The following is a 15,901-nucleotide window of genomic DNA, read 5'->3' as shown; positions in this document are numbered from 1 at the left end:
TTTCATGTCAAAGAGGGAACGGCTTTTCATTATATTTATTGCTGTTCAGTATGTAATGAACTGAGCTGCAGAGACGCATTGAATAGGAAAATCGTATTCCTTTTGCGCAACTGGATAGAGTGAAATGTAACCAATTCATTCAGAGGAAATAAGGACACTGGATTATGTGAAATTGAGAACAACGTCATTGATTTCGAAATGATCTGTGAACAAAGTATAAAATCTTTAGTTTGTCAATTTCCTTTTGTTTTGTTGAATAACATCTTTCCAGTTCACCATGTCCTTTTAAGGCGTTAGAAAATTCTCCCCGCCTCTCTCTAATTTACTTTTATACAAAGTTAGGTGGTCTACGGTCACAGTGCTCCGCATTTCACTGAATCGGATCTTCAAATCGGAGTTGAAAGTATCTGGATTTTTTTGTAAGGTAAGGAAACAACCTTGCAAAATGCAATGCATTTCACTAAGTTTTTCGTAAAAAAGTTGCAATAATAGGGCAGTCTTGCAACTGGAGAGGTGTAGTTATATTGGAGGAGTTGAGGGATATATAGACAAACCTTCTAATATATATAATATACCATGTTTCCCACTATCGTGTCATAACACTGATGAAGGTGGCAATAGGCCTAAGTAGTGCAATGTCCATACCCCCAAACCCCATAGTGGCACCAGAGTTTAGTACTAACACCGTACCCACACCAGCTTGCAAACAATGTGACAGGAAAGAAAGTGTTTTCAAAAACAACCTATTCGTGTTTTGACTTCGTGAATTTTGGAGCCACAACAATTCCTGACGAAAGCGTTTTATTTATTCATTTATTTACTCTGTTTTTTTCCTTTGTCTTCCAGACTTGTCAGGATTCTGGGATATTTATTCCAGAAAGCTTTGTCTATATCACCGGACCCAAATGGTTCATAGACCTCAAGGTTTACTGCGATTGTTAGTCTCCCCAGGTCAGTTTCCTTTCCTTCACTTTCTCTTTCAGTACACACACATACAATATATATATATATATATATATATATATATATATATATATATATATATATACGTATATGTGTGTGTGTGTGTAATATTATGTGTGTACGTGCTTATTTGCACATGCGATAACATTTCTGTTGTCCGCATGCGTTTGTTCTTTTAGTTCGAAGGTTTATACGTAAACCTGTAATCCATTACTGTTCTGCTTTACGATTTCATGGTTAATAGAGCAGCCAAGAATAACATCAACTTGTTATTATGCAAATAAATGTTATCGTTTCTGAGGCTGAATTAGTTTCAGCATTTGTCTTTTGATCTTCGATGTTCTGAAAAATGAAGGGTTACTGAATTATATATAATTACTTTTCATGAAAAAATTAAATGCTTCGTTTTTTTATTAGTGTACTATTCAAAAGACGCCATTGTACTTTTGAATGTTATTTTACTCTTGCATACAGGGGAAAATTGCACCTCTTAGGTTAGAAACTGAGGATACTGTGTGTGCAATATAAATTTGCACTCATGGCATGGCAATTTCGTCATTCACAAAAGTAATGATCGTATAACACTTTTGGAAGCCGACTTGTCTTTCATTTGTGTCTAACTTTAACATTGATTCCAGAGGAGAAAAACCGTTGTATCCGGCTTAAATATGGAATTCATTGTGTCCTTGTAACTGATGGGGATTGCAAAGGCTGACATTTTACAGATTTAAAACTATCATCCCAGTAGCAAAAGTGATCCTGTTGTAGGGGTGTAAGAATACTACCACCGTAGGTCCTGCGTGTCGTAAAAGGCGACTAAAATGACAGCTGCCTCCTTGCAGTTTTACTTTTTGGTAAAAGGCTAGGCCCACCGCCAATAACTGTGGAAACTGCTGCCTTGCAGTCGTACTTTTTAGTAAAAGGCTAGGCCCACAGCCAATAACTGTGGTTGATGACAGCAAGGGCATGCGGTCGCGGAAACCCCCTTTGCCAGACCTTAAACCATGCCTGATGATATCTTTGTTAGAAGGCACATCAGGTAACCGACCCCTTAATGTAGGATACCGTTCGGAAAGAAGATCCCAGTAGCAAAAGACACCAAAATTGCAAAGCTTTCCGGCTCTTTTAAGCAAAGGTAACCAGGTGTCAAGAAAGACGTAATCATAAGAATGGGGAAAGCAAAATGATGAGTCTTAAAGGTTCCCCCATACACTGAACTCGCAAAAACATTGTGTATGGGCTTCTGAAGGAAAAGTGGGCGGAGTTTCGTGGTTTGAACGATCTCAGCGGGAATCTGTCACGACCGATTGCTGTCAGTGTCATGCTTTCACGAGACAAAGTCTCTGTTCAGACTGAAATCGGTGCGGAGATCGTTCATACTGTCAGAATAGTGTGTGTCGATAACGGCAATCGTTCAGTGTATGGGGCCTTTAGCCAAAACGCAAAGAGACACCTCTATAAAAAAAGGAAAGAGGGTGATGACTGGAATGAGGTATAAAGCAGAAGGATCTAACGGCTTGTCCGTACCGACAACGCTTTCAGGAAATCTCACTTGCGGAAAAAAACCCGGGAATTGTGTGGCAAGGAAGGGTGGAGTGAGAAACCGAATTGGTGTGGACCGACTGATGGAATGCGATAACGGGGGTAGTGATAAGATAAGTCACGATTTCGCTTATCACCGTGGCAGTGCTTTAAGTACACGAGGACTATCTGCGTTTCACACTTTGTGCTTATAATTCGTTTTTTTACGAGTTTTCCAGTGATTTCTGGGCTTGTGAAATAACAAGTTAATTCTGAACGATTAGTGATTGTGTTTGTGATGATTTAAGCATTCACTGACGTTGAAACCAAGCGAAAATGTAAAGATATCGGCAACTTTCATCAGCCTGAAAGACTGGGTACAACAGCACGACTGAATGTTCGGATTCTTCATCTTTTAAATTTTGGACTTCGGAATGTATTTGAATTCCAGGACAAACTTAATTTTGAAGCTTGATTTCCATATCTAGTTTTTGATTGTTATCGAAAAACCCACCCCTTCAAAAAAGCAAAAAATATATATCGTTCTAACGAAATTAATTTAGTTATTTCACCTTGTCTGTATCACGAATTCGGAGGCATGTTTGACATACAGTCACGTGGGTAGGTTTCTATTAGTCACACAAGGAAGTCCGCAATCTGCCATTAGTGGTTCTTGTAAAGTTAATTTCTCTTCTGTGCTCGCTTTGGACAAGTGAATAATGGCGCGGTTGGTTGATAGGTACAATTACTGAACTGGATTAAACAACAACTAATACAGTCTGCTCGAGTAACGGCAACGTCTTAACGGAAAACTTAAACTAGGCCTAACCATGAATTTTTCAGCAAGAGCAAGCCTTTAATTTTGTTAATTGTCTTAAATTTATATAAAGACGCGTAAGTAAGTAATAAAACCATATAGATAAATATACATACAGTTCTGGATATCTCCTGCTACAGTTAGCAACTGTGACAGCAACAATGTCTTCTTATCAGGTAAGATTACAGTGGCAGTTTGTTACACAATCTATCCAATTTAAAAAAAGATGACCTTAAGTACAATGTTGACCTTTAGCTAGGACGCAACTTTTATTCACAGTGCAAGCATCAGTGTGTGTGTGTGTGAGAGAGAGAAAGAACTGGGGTTAGGGTTGGTGTGGTGGGTTTGCGAGAAGTTTGCAATGTGGACGTTAAGACGGAAGTCGTGTGCCTTTCGTTTCTGTATTATGTCCATCTGTTTGTCTGTATGGATAATGGTGAAACTTGGTGAAAACATTCATCGTGACCTTTCAAGAAGAGTAACCTTTGGAAGACGTTGGTCAACTGGCAGACTAGTTTGAATCAAACCGGCCTTATGCCAAGCATGGCGGCTTGCTGGTGTGGTGGCAGGTATTAAAAGGATTAGGTCTTGTCAAGAATTCTGATAAGAACAATCAACTGAAACCTCTTTTTTTTTTTTTTTTTTTTTTTTTTTTTTTTTTTTTTTTTTACTGAAAAACTAAAACAGACATTCCCATATGATGACGCGAGAATTCCAAATTTCAGAAGCCGTGGTGAAAGAGCAAAGAGGTTTAACGTTTTAATTTAAGAAATATTCGACCATAAATATAGGCTAATAAATGGTATACAACGTTCATTTCTCACTCGGGAGTGAGTTCGGGTGCTCGAATGGTTGCTTTAGCTTTTGGGTACGATGAATGGTAGGACCTAGACCACAGCTGTTCTTTAAGATTTGTATTATTACTATTGTATATGCTGATGACCGATGATCAGGGATGGCCCGATTGTGGGTGGGGGCGGTTAGCCCCCCTCAATGCTGATTTTGAGTTAATTAATAATAGACAGTGTTTGTTGTTTAAATACACACCTGTATGGTGTGTGGGCATATGTATATGAGTATGTATGTACACATATATGTACATAAATATGTATCAAATTAAGAATCGATATATAAGAACCAGACCCAAACGCATACTACATAGGCCTATACTAACTTAACTATGAGGAGTTGGTAAAAATAGGCATAAAAACACACCAGTATATATATATATATATATATATATATATATATATATATATATATATATATGTGGGTGTGTGTGTGTCTGATGAATGGAAGGCTTTAAAGCCACTAAACTATGAAATTGAATAGAAAGTTTTCACTGTAATGAATCTTCGTATTATTTATTCATCCCACTGAAATTAACTGTTTTTTGTTTCGTTTCTTCTTCCCCTTCCAGACTGCCACTTTTTTCCCTCTTTTTCAGATTGATAAACTATAATCTTTATTTTCTTTGCATTAGAAAATCGGGGAAAAAAATTGTTGTTGTATAAAAAAAAAGCCATTAAAATCTGTTTCGCAGAAATTACACTACCTATAGGATGTAGATTATATCTAGTTCAATTCAGTCAAATTGTCTTTAACCCCCTTATTACGATCTCGACTCTCGAGATAGACAGGTTTCTTAAAAATAATAAACAATTGGGCTGTAATGACTGACGACAGGTGACAAAGGAGGGAGGAGCATAACAAAACTAAAGAGTTACTTTAAAATTAGTTTATTTACAAGATTTAAATACATAATGTACAGTGAGTCAGGTTTCGGGTGGCAAAAACAAAAACACAAAAATGAAGTTTTCATAATAAAACTAATATTGTAATACTTACCTGAACACCTGAATTAGCCCTGGTCACTGACCAGCCCGAACTATATCCCCACATATTTACCCACTAAGTGGGTAATTTTAACTGTCAGTGTTACCAACGCTGCAGGTAAAATCTAGTCAAATGAGTTACCTGTGTTACCGTTGGCAACGCTGCCGCAAATACTGCCACCAGTGGCCTGTCTCCTCATTCCTCAATTGAATCATTCACTATCAAATTGAAGTGGGGAGGAGGGTGGGAATCATTCAGGTGTTCAGGTAAGTATTACAATATTAGTTTTATTATGAAAACTTCATATTGCAATACACTCCCTGAACACCTGAATTAGCCCGTTATTAACATTTAGTCGGAGGCGGGGTCAATCTCATTCAGCCCGACCTGTCCACAGAACATACGCAGGTAACTCATAAGCAACCTAGCATGTATAAAAGCATGTATCCTCACCTAGTTATCTAAACTCGGAGGTGAGGATGTTTGCAAAGAAAGTACTTCAACATCAGTGTTGTCTAAGGTACTGTCTAAGTCAGAAGTATCTCCCATGTGATAAGCTATACTACTTATTCATGGAGGTAAAAACAAATCTCCTCACCTGGTTGTCCAGCTCAGTAGGTGAGGATGTTTGATGCAAAGAAAGTACTTCAAAGTCAGTGTTGAGTCTAAGGTACTCATACTGGGTCAGAAGTACGTTCCCATGTGAAATAAGCTATAACCTTCCTTATTCATGGGGAGGCCCCCCCCCCCCAAAAAAAAAAAAAAAATCCTCCTCACCTGGTTGGTTCCAGCTCCAGTAAGTGGGAGGATGCTTGCATAGGAAGTACCATACCGTCGGTGTCGAGTCCTAGGTACCGCCTGAGTCTGAAGAACCTCCCATGTGGTATTCTATACCTCTCATGTATGGAGGGGAAATGGTGAACCTCCCATGTGGCTATGTAGCCTCTCATGTATGGAGGAGAAGTTGAGTGTGCAGGACCTTCAGTTCTCTACTACTGCTCACTGATGTAGATGACTTGTGCTGAAGAAGTATAGTTATTCCAACATGACATCGGGATCTGCCTAACCTCAAGGGGCCTAAGGGACAAAACACACTGTCTAAGCTGGACCAACAGAAACACTAGAGTTCAGTTAGGACTATCCCACTGCCTCCCTAAAGAACTTCTAACACCATAAAGTTCATTTAGACTATCACGCCTCCCATAAACTTCTAAACACCCAACAACCTGAAGTTCATTTAGACTATCACTGCTTACCTAAACTTCTAACACCCTAACTCTACTAAGCCAACTATAAAAGTTACCGCAACGACAGGACCCCGAGAGTAACCTCTCTGAAGAAACTGAAATTCCTTAAGGTACGGTGTTGTGAAAAATCACAACTCTCTCTCAAAAAAAAAAACCACCTACACAATCGCCGACAGCGAAAACATTCCTCCTGGAAGCCAAAGGGTAGCCCTCCGCATACTTGCGCCCTTGGATTGACTAAGAACCATTCTTATGAGTGTCCGGATAGCGCTGAGGCAATGATTTCAACAATAGTCCCTCCTCTCCCTTGCCAAGAACATAGCATAATCCTCAGAAATGTAGTCTGGTAATGCAAACCCCCTCGAAACCAAAGTGAAGAGGTTATCAAACAGTCCAGGCTCAGAGAAACACCCATCAACTCTTACCACATTCGCACAGTGTGGCTGTGAAAGGTGTCCTCCAAATACGAGCCTCATGATTCGTAACCCTTAACACACGAATCAATGAAGGAACCCAATAGAGAAAAAAAACCCTCAACTGACTCGTAACCGGAAGTAGGACTCCGACAGAGGAGTTACCCGCTAGCTCATACAGAAAAAGATGCTAGCTTAAGTCATTCCCCAAAAACTGCCCGACTCGCCGAAACCAGACTAACCCTACTTGATGTTTGAGAGATTGCTGGTTTGGTTGAATACAACATATCAAACATTACTTGAATTAACTGAGATACCTCTAGAGCCTGGAATGCGGAAGGATAGAATGGACAAAGTCCACAATCCGTTATACTCGCTTCCTTCGCCGGAGAAACAAAAAAAACACACAACTAGCAACCGAGTCTCTCTTCAAAGGTATCTATCCTCTGTCAGACCTGTCCGGCCACACCGGAACAGGAAAAAAAGGAGAAAAGCCGAACCCCGACAAGAGCAGCACCCAAGAACCCTGAACCTACTACACCCTGGCTGCTCGATACCAAACGACATAAGATCCCATCATATCTGAGCCTACCGATCTGATTGCGCAACGATATACCAAACAAGAAGATGATAAAACTCCTGTGCAAGTCGTACTCGACTGCGCAACCCGCACTCCCCCCAGACATCATGATGTAACCCCTGCTGTCCGACCGTGTCCACCACTCACAAGAGCGAACTGTCTGTCACCAGTTCGCAAAACTTGTAAGAGTTAGTCACTCGACTGGCGGATACCTCACTACCCAGTGACGATAACGTTATGCCTGAGCCGAATATACCTTGGCGATGAACGACCACACATGCGAGTCACTCCCATACTGTTGCGCCAAACATGTACCAACCAAGACGATGACCTAACCTTGAACCAGTCTCAATTTACTGCAAAACTCCGCACTCACCATTGACTATGACACGAGACCAGACGACTACAATAGGCGAGCAACACCCCTAAAGAGCGAAAGTAGTCGCAAAACGCGATCCAACTAAACGCCCCTTTACCAATACGTACTAAACCTAGACTGGAGTCCGGAGCAAGTGAGGGAAAGAAGTACTCCCAGACACGGAATCAAGGTCGAACCCACCTTGAAAACCCCATAAGGACGGAACAGAAAAGCAGCAGGAAAAAGTTGAGAAAATAAGGAGAGAGAAAAGTCACTACGAGTAACCCACAGGAACACCTAGCGCCGACATTTTGTGCAGGTGGGGAGAACCAACTGTGCGGTACAGTGCTCTAATAACGGGTTACGAACTGCGGAACCAATGGGAGCCGCAGAAGGAATTACCAGCTACCCTAAGAAAAGGGGCCCGAGGGCACAAAAAGGTGCTAATTAAGATGCAGACTAACTGCGAACGGCCGTAGCCCCCCCAGCAATTACCGCGGTAAGCACGTTACGTCTCACACTCCTAAGGTATAAATGGGAACGAAGAAGGGAAGAGTTACTACCCTCATGAAAGGAGTGGGTGGTGACAACCGGTATCGATACAGTCAACGATGGCGCAGGTGAATCTCCAATTGCCGTAGCCTCCTCAAGAACTACGGAGGACACATTACGTCTCAAAACAAGTAAGGATGAAAATACGGAGTTAGCGGAACCGCCTTGAAGCATCAACATCAGCAGCCTGAGAATTACAGGACCCGTGGAAGGTGCTACGAAGGCAGCCCCTCCAAATTATTTCCTTAACCCAGAGAGAGAGAGAGAGAGAGAGAGAGATTGAAATCATCTCCAATTTTCAGGATGAAACAATGGAAACTGGCTCTACTGTGATATTGTAAATAAAAAACAGGATGAGCGAGAAGACTCCGAAGCGACATCCGAAGAATGAGCAGCTGAAGAAGGTTGTGTAAAGACATTATAAGTTTTAACAGGAAAAACTGGGCGAGAGAAACTAGACCGACTCTTTTCCTCATGATAATCTGAGAAACATTAGAAAATCAGGAAATTATTCAAGACGTGGTCGTGAATACAGTCCGTATTGAAGCTACCGTTAATTGACTTGCGTTAATCGATTTTACGATGGGGTTAGTATTTGAAATCAGAACTACATTGCAAACCTAAATAAGTCTTGCTATCTCTCGCGCAGCTGGCGTAGGCACATCGTGCATCAGACAGCGAGATTGTAGGGTTTAAAATAAAATTTAGGCCAAAGGCCGAATATTGGGAACTATGAGGTCATTCAGCGCTGAAGGGAAATTGACAGAAAAATGTTAGAAAAGGTGTAACAAGAAGAAAAAACTCTGTTGCACAATGAGTCAATTGCTGGGAGAGGGTGGAAAAACAGCATGAGTAGAGAAAAAAAATGAAATCAGGAAAGTAAGAGAGAGAGAGAAATTGTCAAACAAACCGTTCTAACGTCTCCCAATTCCATAAATTTGCACCCTCTTTCTCAAGTTAAAAGGTAATTATCTTAATGATAATATACTCGTAGTAAAACTGCCGTACAGCTATGAACAACCGAACGAGAACTTGTTGCTAATACGATCGAATCCTATAGCAACATCACTTATTGTATTGATCGGCGTGTGAAAGTAATCGAATCCGATAACAACGTCTGTTTATTGTATTCATCCGCGTGCGACGGTAATTACTGTATTCATGATATAAATGTAGCTGAAGTGATAAGGCAAAATTACGTGCATCAGCAACCTGGAAGAGGTCCCAAGCTTTTGTATGAATTCAAACGCAGCCGTGGTAAAAGAAAGTAATAGCATGAAAGAGCTCGTTTACTGTTGTCACACCGATAAAGATTAATCATGTGTAAGGTTCTAATACCTATGAAAACGAGTGAAAAACGAACGGAATCGCTAAATTTACGCATCTAAGCTGAGGGAAAAAACTAGCTTCTAATGAGACGTATTAGTCAAATTTGGCCTTAAATTACATCGTAAGACGAACAGCATGACTTCGTTTCATAAGTTAAGTATCCAGATACTCAGTTATGGTAACTAGGAACAAAAACATTAGCCGAGACCAAGTGATATGGTTGAATCTGGAGCCAAGGAAATAGACTAGCCGGCATCATTGTCTGTCTAAGCCACGCCTGCTTACAACAGTGCTGTTTTGAAAAGCTTGTGTAATTGTAATTTAATTGAAAAAAAATACATTACATTTCAATTTAATTGAAAATTAATAAATTACATATTTAAAGTAATTAAATTAACTTTATTAGGTCAAATATTAATTTCAGTTGTCACTGTAATTTGATAATACAACTGGTAATTCTTTGTAACTGTAACCTTGACATAAGCACAATGTAATTACTGACGGCCATTAGTCCGTTAAACGTATGAAGACGTCATACAACGAAATCCTTTTAGTATCTGACATCTAATCATATGCCACAAGATACCAGTATTGACTGTTAAATGTCCAACATAGTTGAAAACATGTTTGCTTCAAGAAAACACGTCTTCTTCAAGACGACAACCTGGCCTAAGTAAGAAATAAGTTGTTACGTTAGTTACGCTATCCAAATCAGGACAAGAATGAGGTGGATACGGCGACGCAAACCCTTATTGGTCATCAGCTGATTCCAGAGCGTGAATGACTGCCGAGTTAGTATTTACACTACGCTAATATGATGATACATACAATACAATTAATGCTTTAGTCGGACAGAATCTGATCTTCATTCTGTTCGATTACATTCCTATTGAATTATACTAAGATAGGATTTTCGTTCGTTTCAATTACACCTGTACTGAATTATCCGTAGTCAGAATGCCTGAGCCTAAAGCGTTAGCCACTATAAAAATCAGTCGACCTATATGTAGTACAGCGAATACTTTCGGCTAGGCAAGGCTACTGTACATTCATACGATATATCATCGTGAACAGTAGGCTAGTCGTAGTTAATTTATTCGATTTCTCTACATAACGAATTATCGTACGTCGATATGCGTTGAACAGAGAATTAGTTGATATTAAAAATTACGCTATCGTATAAGTAGAGGAAAGTAACCTTAAAGACGAAAGATAAGTATTTTCAAACTCTTCAGAACCCGACAGACCCGAAACCAGATCTGAACGGCCAACCATGGCCTAAAAGATTCTGACGCAAGGAACTCGAAGCAAGAAACCCCAGAGGCTCTAGGGACATTGTCCCTCTATAATCTCTAATAATAGAAAACCGACCTCGGAAGAAGCCTGCACTTCTCTTCGTAAACACTATTTAGCCTATTATCCCTACTCGTCTATATCTGACCTAAATTTTCATCATCCTGAACTTACAAATCGAGGGGAGGGGAAATCTGCTGCCAACACTGCCTGCTCCGCGCCGGGGGGGCCGGCAGAACCTACCCACTCGGAGGCTTGCGGTTCTCCATTACCCCCAGCACCCGTTAGGGCTGGTTCTGGAACAGGCAAGGGGGCTGAAAAAGAACGATTAGAATCACTATATTCTACTAATATACTATCTCTATTTTGGTTAAAATTATTCGTCAGGCTAGAAATATGCTTAACATACTATATGATAACCTGTCCACTAATTTCTGGAATAACTAACTAATGTTTCGTTGTCTCCTGACCAAGACTAACATCTGTGACTAGTATTGCACTAAACTTTCTGCACGAAATAACGAAAAGAACGTCGATCATGTGGGTGCGGGGTTACTCATCCTACGCTTGAAGGGCGTGCAGAGCCGATGATCACCAACATATCCAGCAGTAGAAGGTAGAAGGCTCGATCGTCAAACTGTAGAGAAGTAGAAGCAGAGGCGTTTGCAGTCGGCGACAACGTTATTTTAGAGCCGATGAGCACCAACATATCCAGCAGTAGAAGGCTCGATCGTCGAGGCGTTTGTAGAAGGCGATGACGTTTATTTCCTAAACTTATCCTTAGCGAGTACAAAGTAGCTATCCAAAGTGAAACGGGAAAATTCGTAGTTTGTAACCAAGATGCGAAAACTCTGAGTGGGGCCTGGGCTAAATGACCAAAAGTTCGCCTGATGTGGGACTGATCCGCACAGCAAGGCGAACAAAAAACAATTGAGGAATGAGGAAGACAGGCCACTGGTGGCAGGTATTTGCGGCAGCGTTGCCAACGGTAACACAGGTACTCATTTGACTAGATTTTACCTGCAGCGTTGGTAACACTGACAGTTAAAATTACCCACTTAGTGGGTAAATATGTGGGATATAGTTCGGGCTGTCAGTGACCAGGGCTAATTCAGGTGTTCAGGGAGTGTATTGCAATATTATAAACTAACAATAATAATGAAAAACCAGTTTAAGAATCAATAAAATCCACCGTTCAATAACAAAGCCAAAATAATGAACAAAATAGGCTGTATAAGGGCAATAACAATCTGTAAATATAATTAATAGAAATAGGCAGCATAATAATTAAAATTAACACTGAAGCGGCATAATGATACTCAGAGCAAAACGGGAACACTTCCTCAAACAATGAGGACAACAGTCCAATACCGGACGAACAAGATAGAGCCGATACGACAACCACCTCGTCCTTGGAGGCAATATGGACATCCTCCTCGAATGCTGGACGATCAAGACAGAGTTGATACAACAACCATCTCGTCCTCAGATACAGTATGGAAGTCCTCCTCGACCACTGGACGAAACACGTCACTGCTGCTGCCCAGTGAGGTCGCTCTCGACGACGAAAAAAACGCCATTGCTGCTGCCCCAGTGAGGTCGCACTCGACACGTCGTCCTCTTGACGACGAAAACACAATAATGCTGGCCAAAGGCTGCCGACCTCCAACTCGAAGACATACTCCATACGAATTAAATAACCAGGTATCCAGTACCTGACGCTGCCTCATGCTGGTACACAGGTAATCATACCTGACTGCCTCTGACTGACTGACTGACTGGTCGTTCTGCCCTCCAGAACCTGACTGGTTGTTCTTCCATCCAGAACTTGACTGACGAAGTTTGACGCCATCCAACAGACGTCAACTCGCCAGCAATTTAAAAACAAAAACAAAGGAGGCAACAATCCACCAAGGGAACAATCGGCAAACGATTGTTCCTAACACCCCTCAATCAGTAGTCCTCGAGCCATCCCTGTCAATGATATATTATTCCTCTTCAATATATGACATTCATATAGCTGGTTATATAATTGATGACAAAAGCTGTCGGTGTTTTTATATATTTAGAAGCTGAATGCCAGCATTAGTTCTTACTCCCAGAGCTGCATATAATGGTTAGCAGCTCACAAAAAACACAGTAATTAACACCCCTTTGTAGGAAACTAAGCTTCCTGCATCTCTACAGAGGGCTCACCAGCAGCGTATCAAACCCCCTCAGGCACGACACCATTGACTTCTATCTTGTCCGCGCTCTCTCACTACCGCGATGTTACTCATTCCTTTCCAATACAATCTCTCACTCCATTCTTCCATTCTGCTTTTAGACTGTCCTCTCCTCCCTCTTCCGAACTGTAATACTCACGCTTCTAGAATACTTTGCTGCTGTGCACCGCGTGGACTTCACCAAACGGGCTGATGCTTGGGGGCTTCCTGCCCCATCCTCTGTATTTGTTTTCACATAACAAAAACAAAATAATATATATATATAGATATATATATATATATGTATATATATATATATATATATATGTAGTATATATATATGTGTGTGCGTGTGTGTATTCATGCTAACTTGAAATAGCACTAAGAGGCTTAAGTGTATTACCGTACTTTGCAAAGCTTCTATTTCAGGTCATGAAGTACAGATTTTGTTTAATAATTTAATTTCTCTCTCTCTCTCTCTCTCTCTCTCTCTGTGTGTGTGTGTGTGTGTGTGTGTGTGTGTTCTGCAGCCTCCGAATTCAAGATACAGTCCCATTCCTACTGTGAAAATCAGATGTCTTTCTAATAACTTTTTTGTAACGAAGGACGTCGTTACAGAAAACTGGCCTTAATGCAAAGGCTGACGGGAAAGGCAGTTGTACTATTCAGCATTTCGTGACGTGAAATGAAAGGCGAGGAAAGAGGGCGGGTAAGCCAAAATTGCGAAAGAGACGGATACAGTGGAAAGTCTTTTGATTTCCTAATAAACCTCTGGCATCCTGTGACGCCTCAGAAACAGATACAGTGAATATTTAGATGTTAGAATGCTATAGCGGAAAAGAGATAAGCAAACCATAGTAGATCTAACAATAATTTAAGGTTTAGACCTAATTGAAGACAAGTTTGGGCGAAGAACACGTTCACTTCTCTTCACTTCTCTACGTTGAGGAGAAGAGAGGAAATAATTTCAGTATGGCAAGTTCTATTCATTTTTCACTCTTTCGAAAGTCTACGGAGACATGAGCGAGCCAATTCTTCTTCTTCTTCTTTCTCTACAAGCTTGTCCCTACTTGGGGTCGCTGTAATAATTCTTCAACACACTCTTCCATCTATATCCTTCGGTCCAGTGCATCCTCCTCCTCGCTCAATCCCAACTCCCTCATATATCTCCTCACACAGCCAATCCATCGCAATTATTTATCATAATTGTCTCTCTTGCGTTGCAAACAGGACTCGTTTTCACTGCTGCTGGAGGCCTAGAAGAAAGTGGAGATGGGGGAGAATCCCTACTTTCCTCGAGCCCCGTAAGCGAATTTCTTTTCGTGAGAGTTGTGTCACAATTTTTTCCATCATATGACGCCTCCTATTCCCTTCAAACTAAAGTCAGAGTAATAATATGTAAATGTGCGGATGTGTAAACATATAGGCATGCGTATATAATATATTTGTAGTCACATGAATCATACTTATATACTGTATACTGTATTTAAGCAGCTGTGAAAACAAGTCTCGCCTGAAATATGAGAGAGGTGATTATGCTAAACTATGAAAACCTATCTTTGTTTGTTTGTATGGTGTTTTTACGTTGCATGGAACTAGTGGTTATTTAGCAGCGGTAAGAAGACCGATGTGTTGCTCTTGGTGTGCTCTGTGTCACGGCTCTTCCTACAGAGACTGACGATGTTACTTACTCCAGTTATTTTGTATTTTGAATGGGTTGCTGATTACATGTGCTTGTCTTAAGAACAAAAAGGCCTTATCTTTAAACGCAGCGTATCTGTGCAATACTGAAAAGTGTAGATTTCTTGGTAAATCAAACCATTCCTATTGCGAATTCCCGTAGGGAGATAGTGCTGTCAGTGCACCTCATTCAGTGCAATGTAGGCATTACTTGAGGTTCTTTGCAGCGTCCCTTCGACCCCTAGCTAGAACTACTTTCATTCCTTTTACTGTGCCTCCTTTCATAATCTCTTTCTCCCGTCTTACTGTCCACCCTCTCCTAACAATTGTTTCATAATGCAACTGCTTTGAGGCTTTCCTCCTGTAACACCTTTCAAACCTTTCTACTGTCAAATTCCGTTTCAGCGCTGAAAGGCCTTAGTTGCCCCAGTGCTTGGCATAATGACAAATCTATATAAATCAAAATAAATCAAATCAAATTAAATCAAATCCTCTTGCGAACCATGGAAAGCCATTTTTGGATGAAATTTTAGTCTTAACGTGTTTGAATTCAAAAAGTTAATTAATCCGAATACAAGGAATGGAGTTTGCTGCAGGAAACATTACCTGCTCAGAAGGAGCGTCATCAATTACTAATTCTACGGCAATCTGTCTGACTGTATGAGACTCATAACTTTTTTAACATCCGGTTAGTTAGAATTACAATAAGTGAAACCATTTCTTACCAGAAACATCTAATAAATTAAATTCGCATAAGCATTAATCTCACATTCGATGAAGTTACGATTCGTTGTAGGAAAGCTGAAGGAAAAAATGATTAATCTTCAGCTTGGAGGGGAATCATCATTTCTCCAACAGCTCCTCATACAAACAACGAGTCATGACTTAATCGGAGTTTAGATTTAATCCTTATGCGGTTTTAATTAATTCGAGGAATCTGTCATGAAAGTATTTCACTTATTATAATTCCAATTAACCGGATGTTACAAAAGTTCGTCTCTCATCCAATCAGACAGATTGATGTACAATAGCGGACGGGGTGGTCGGAAAAATGAACAATATCGTATGCTAACGTTATCTTAAAATAACAAATGGCGCTAGTCGAATA

At 40.5% G+C, this 15,901-nt stretch overlaps 1 protein-coding gene across 1 annotated transcript in view; it reads left to right on the top strand.

Annotated features, from left to right (window-relative positions):
- The first annotated feature begins 2,308 nt into the window (after positions 1-2,308).
- LOC135219837 (uncharacterized) overlaps positions 2,309-15,901 on the top strand; it is a 24,015-nt gene continuing 10,422 nt past the window's right edge. Inside the window, exon 1 of the mRNA XM_064256945.1 lies at positions 2,309-3,477. Within this exon, the coding sequence (XP_064113015.1) occupies positions 3,463-3,477 (15 nt within the window). The 5' untranslated portion in view covers positions 2,309-3,462. The remainder of the gene's footprint in view (positions 3,478-15,901) is intronic.

The sequence above is a fragment of the Macrobrachium nipponense genome, chromosome 1 (genome assembly GCF_015104395.2).
Source record: "Macrobrachium nipponense isolate FS-2020 chromosome 1, ASM1510439v2, whole genome shotgun sequence".
NCBI classification, from domain to species: Eukaryota; Metazoa; Arthropoda; class Malacostraca; order Decapoda; family Palaemonidae; genus Macrobrachium; species Macrobrachium nipponense.
Note: the sequence above shows the minus strand (reverse complement) of the source record. Positions and strands in the feature narration are given on the sequence as shown.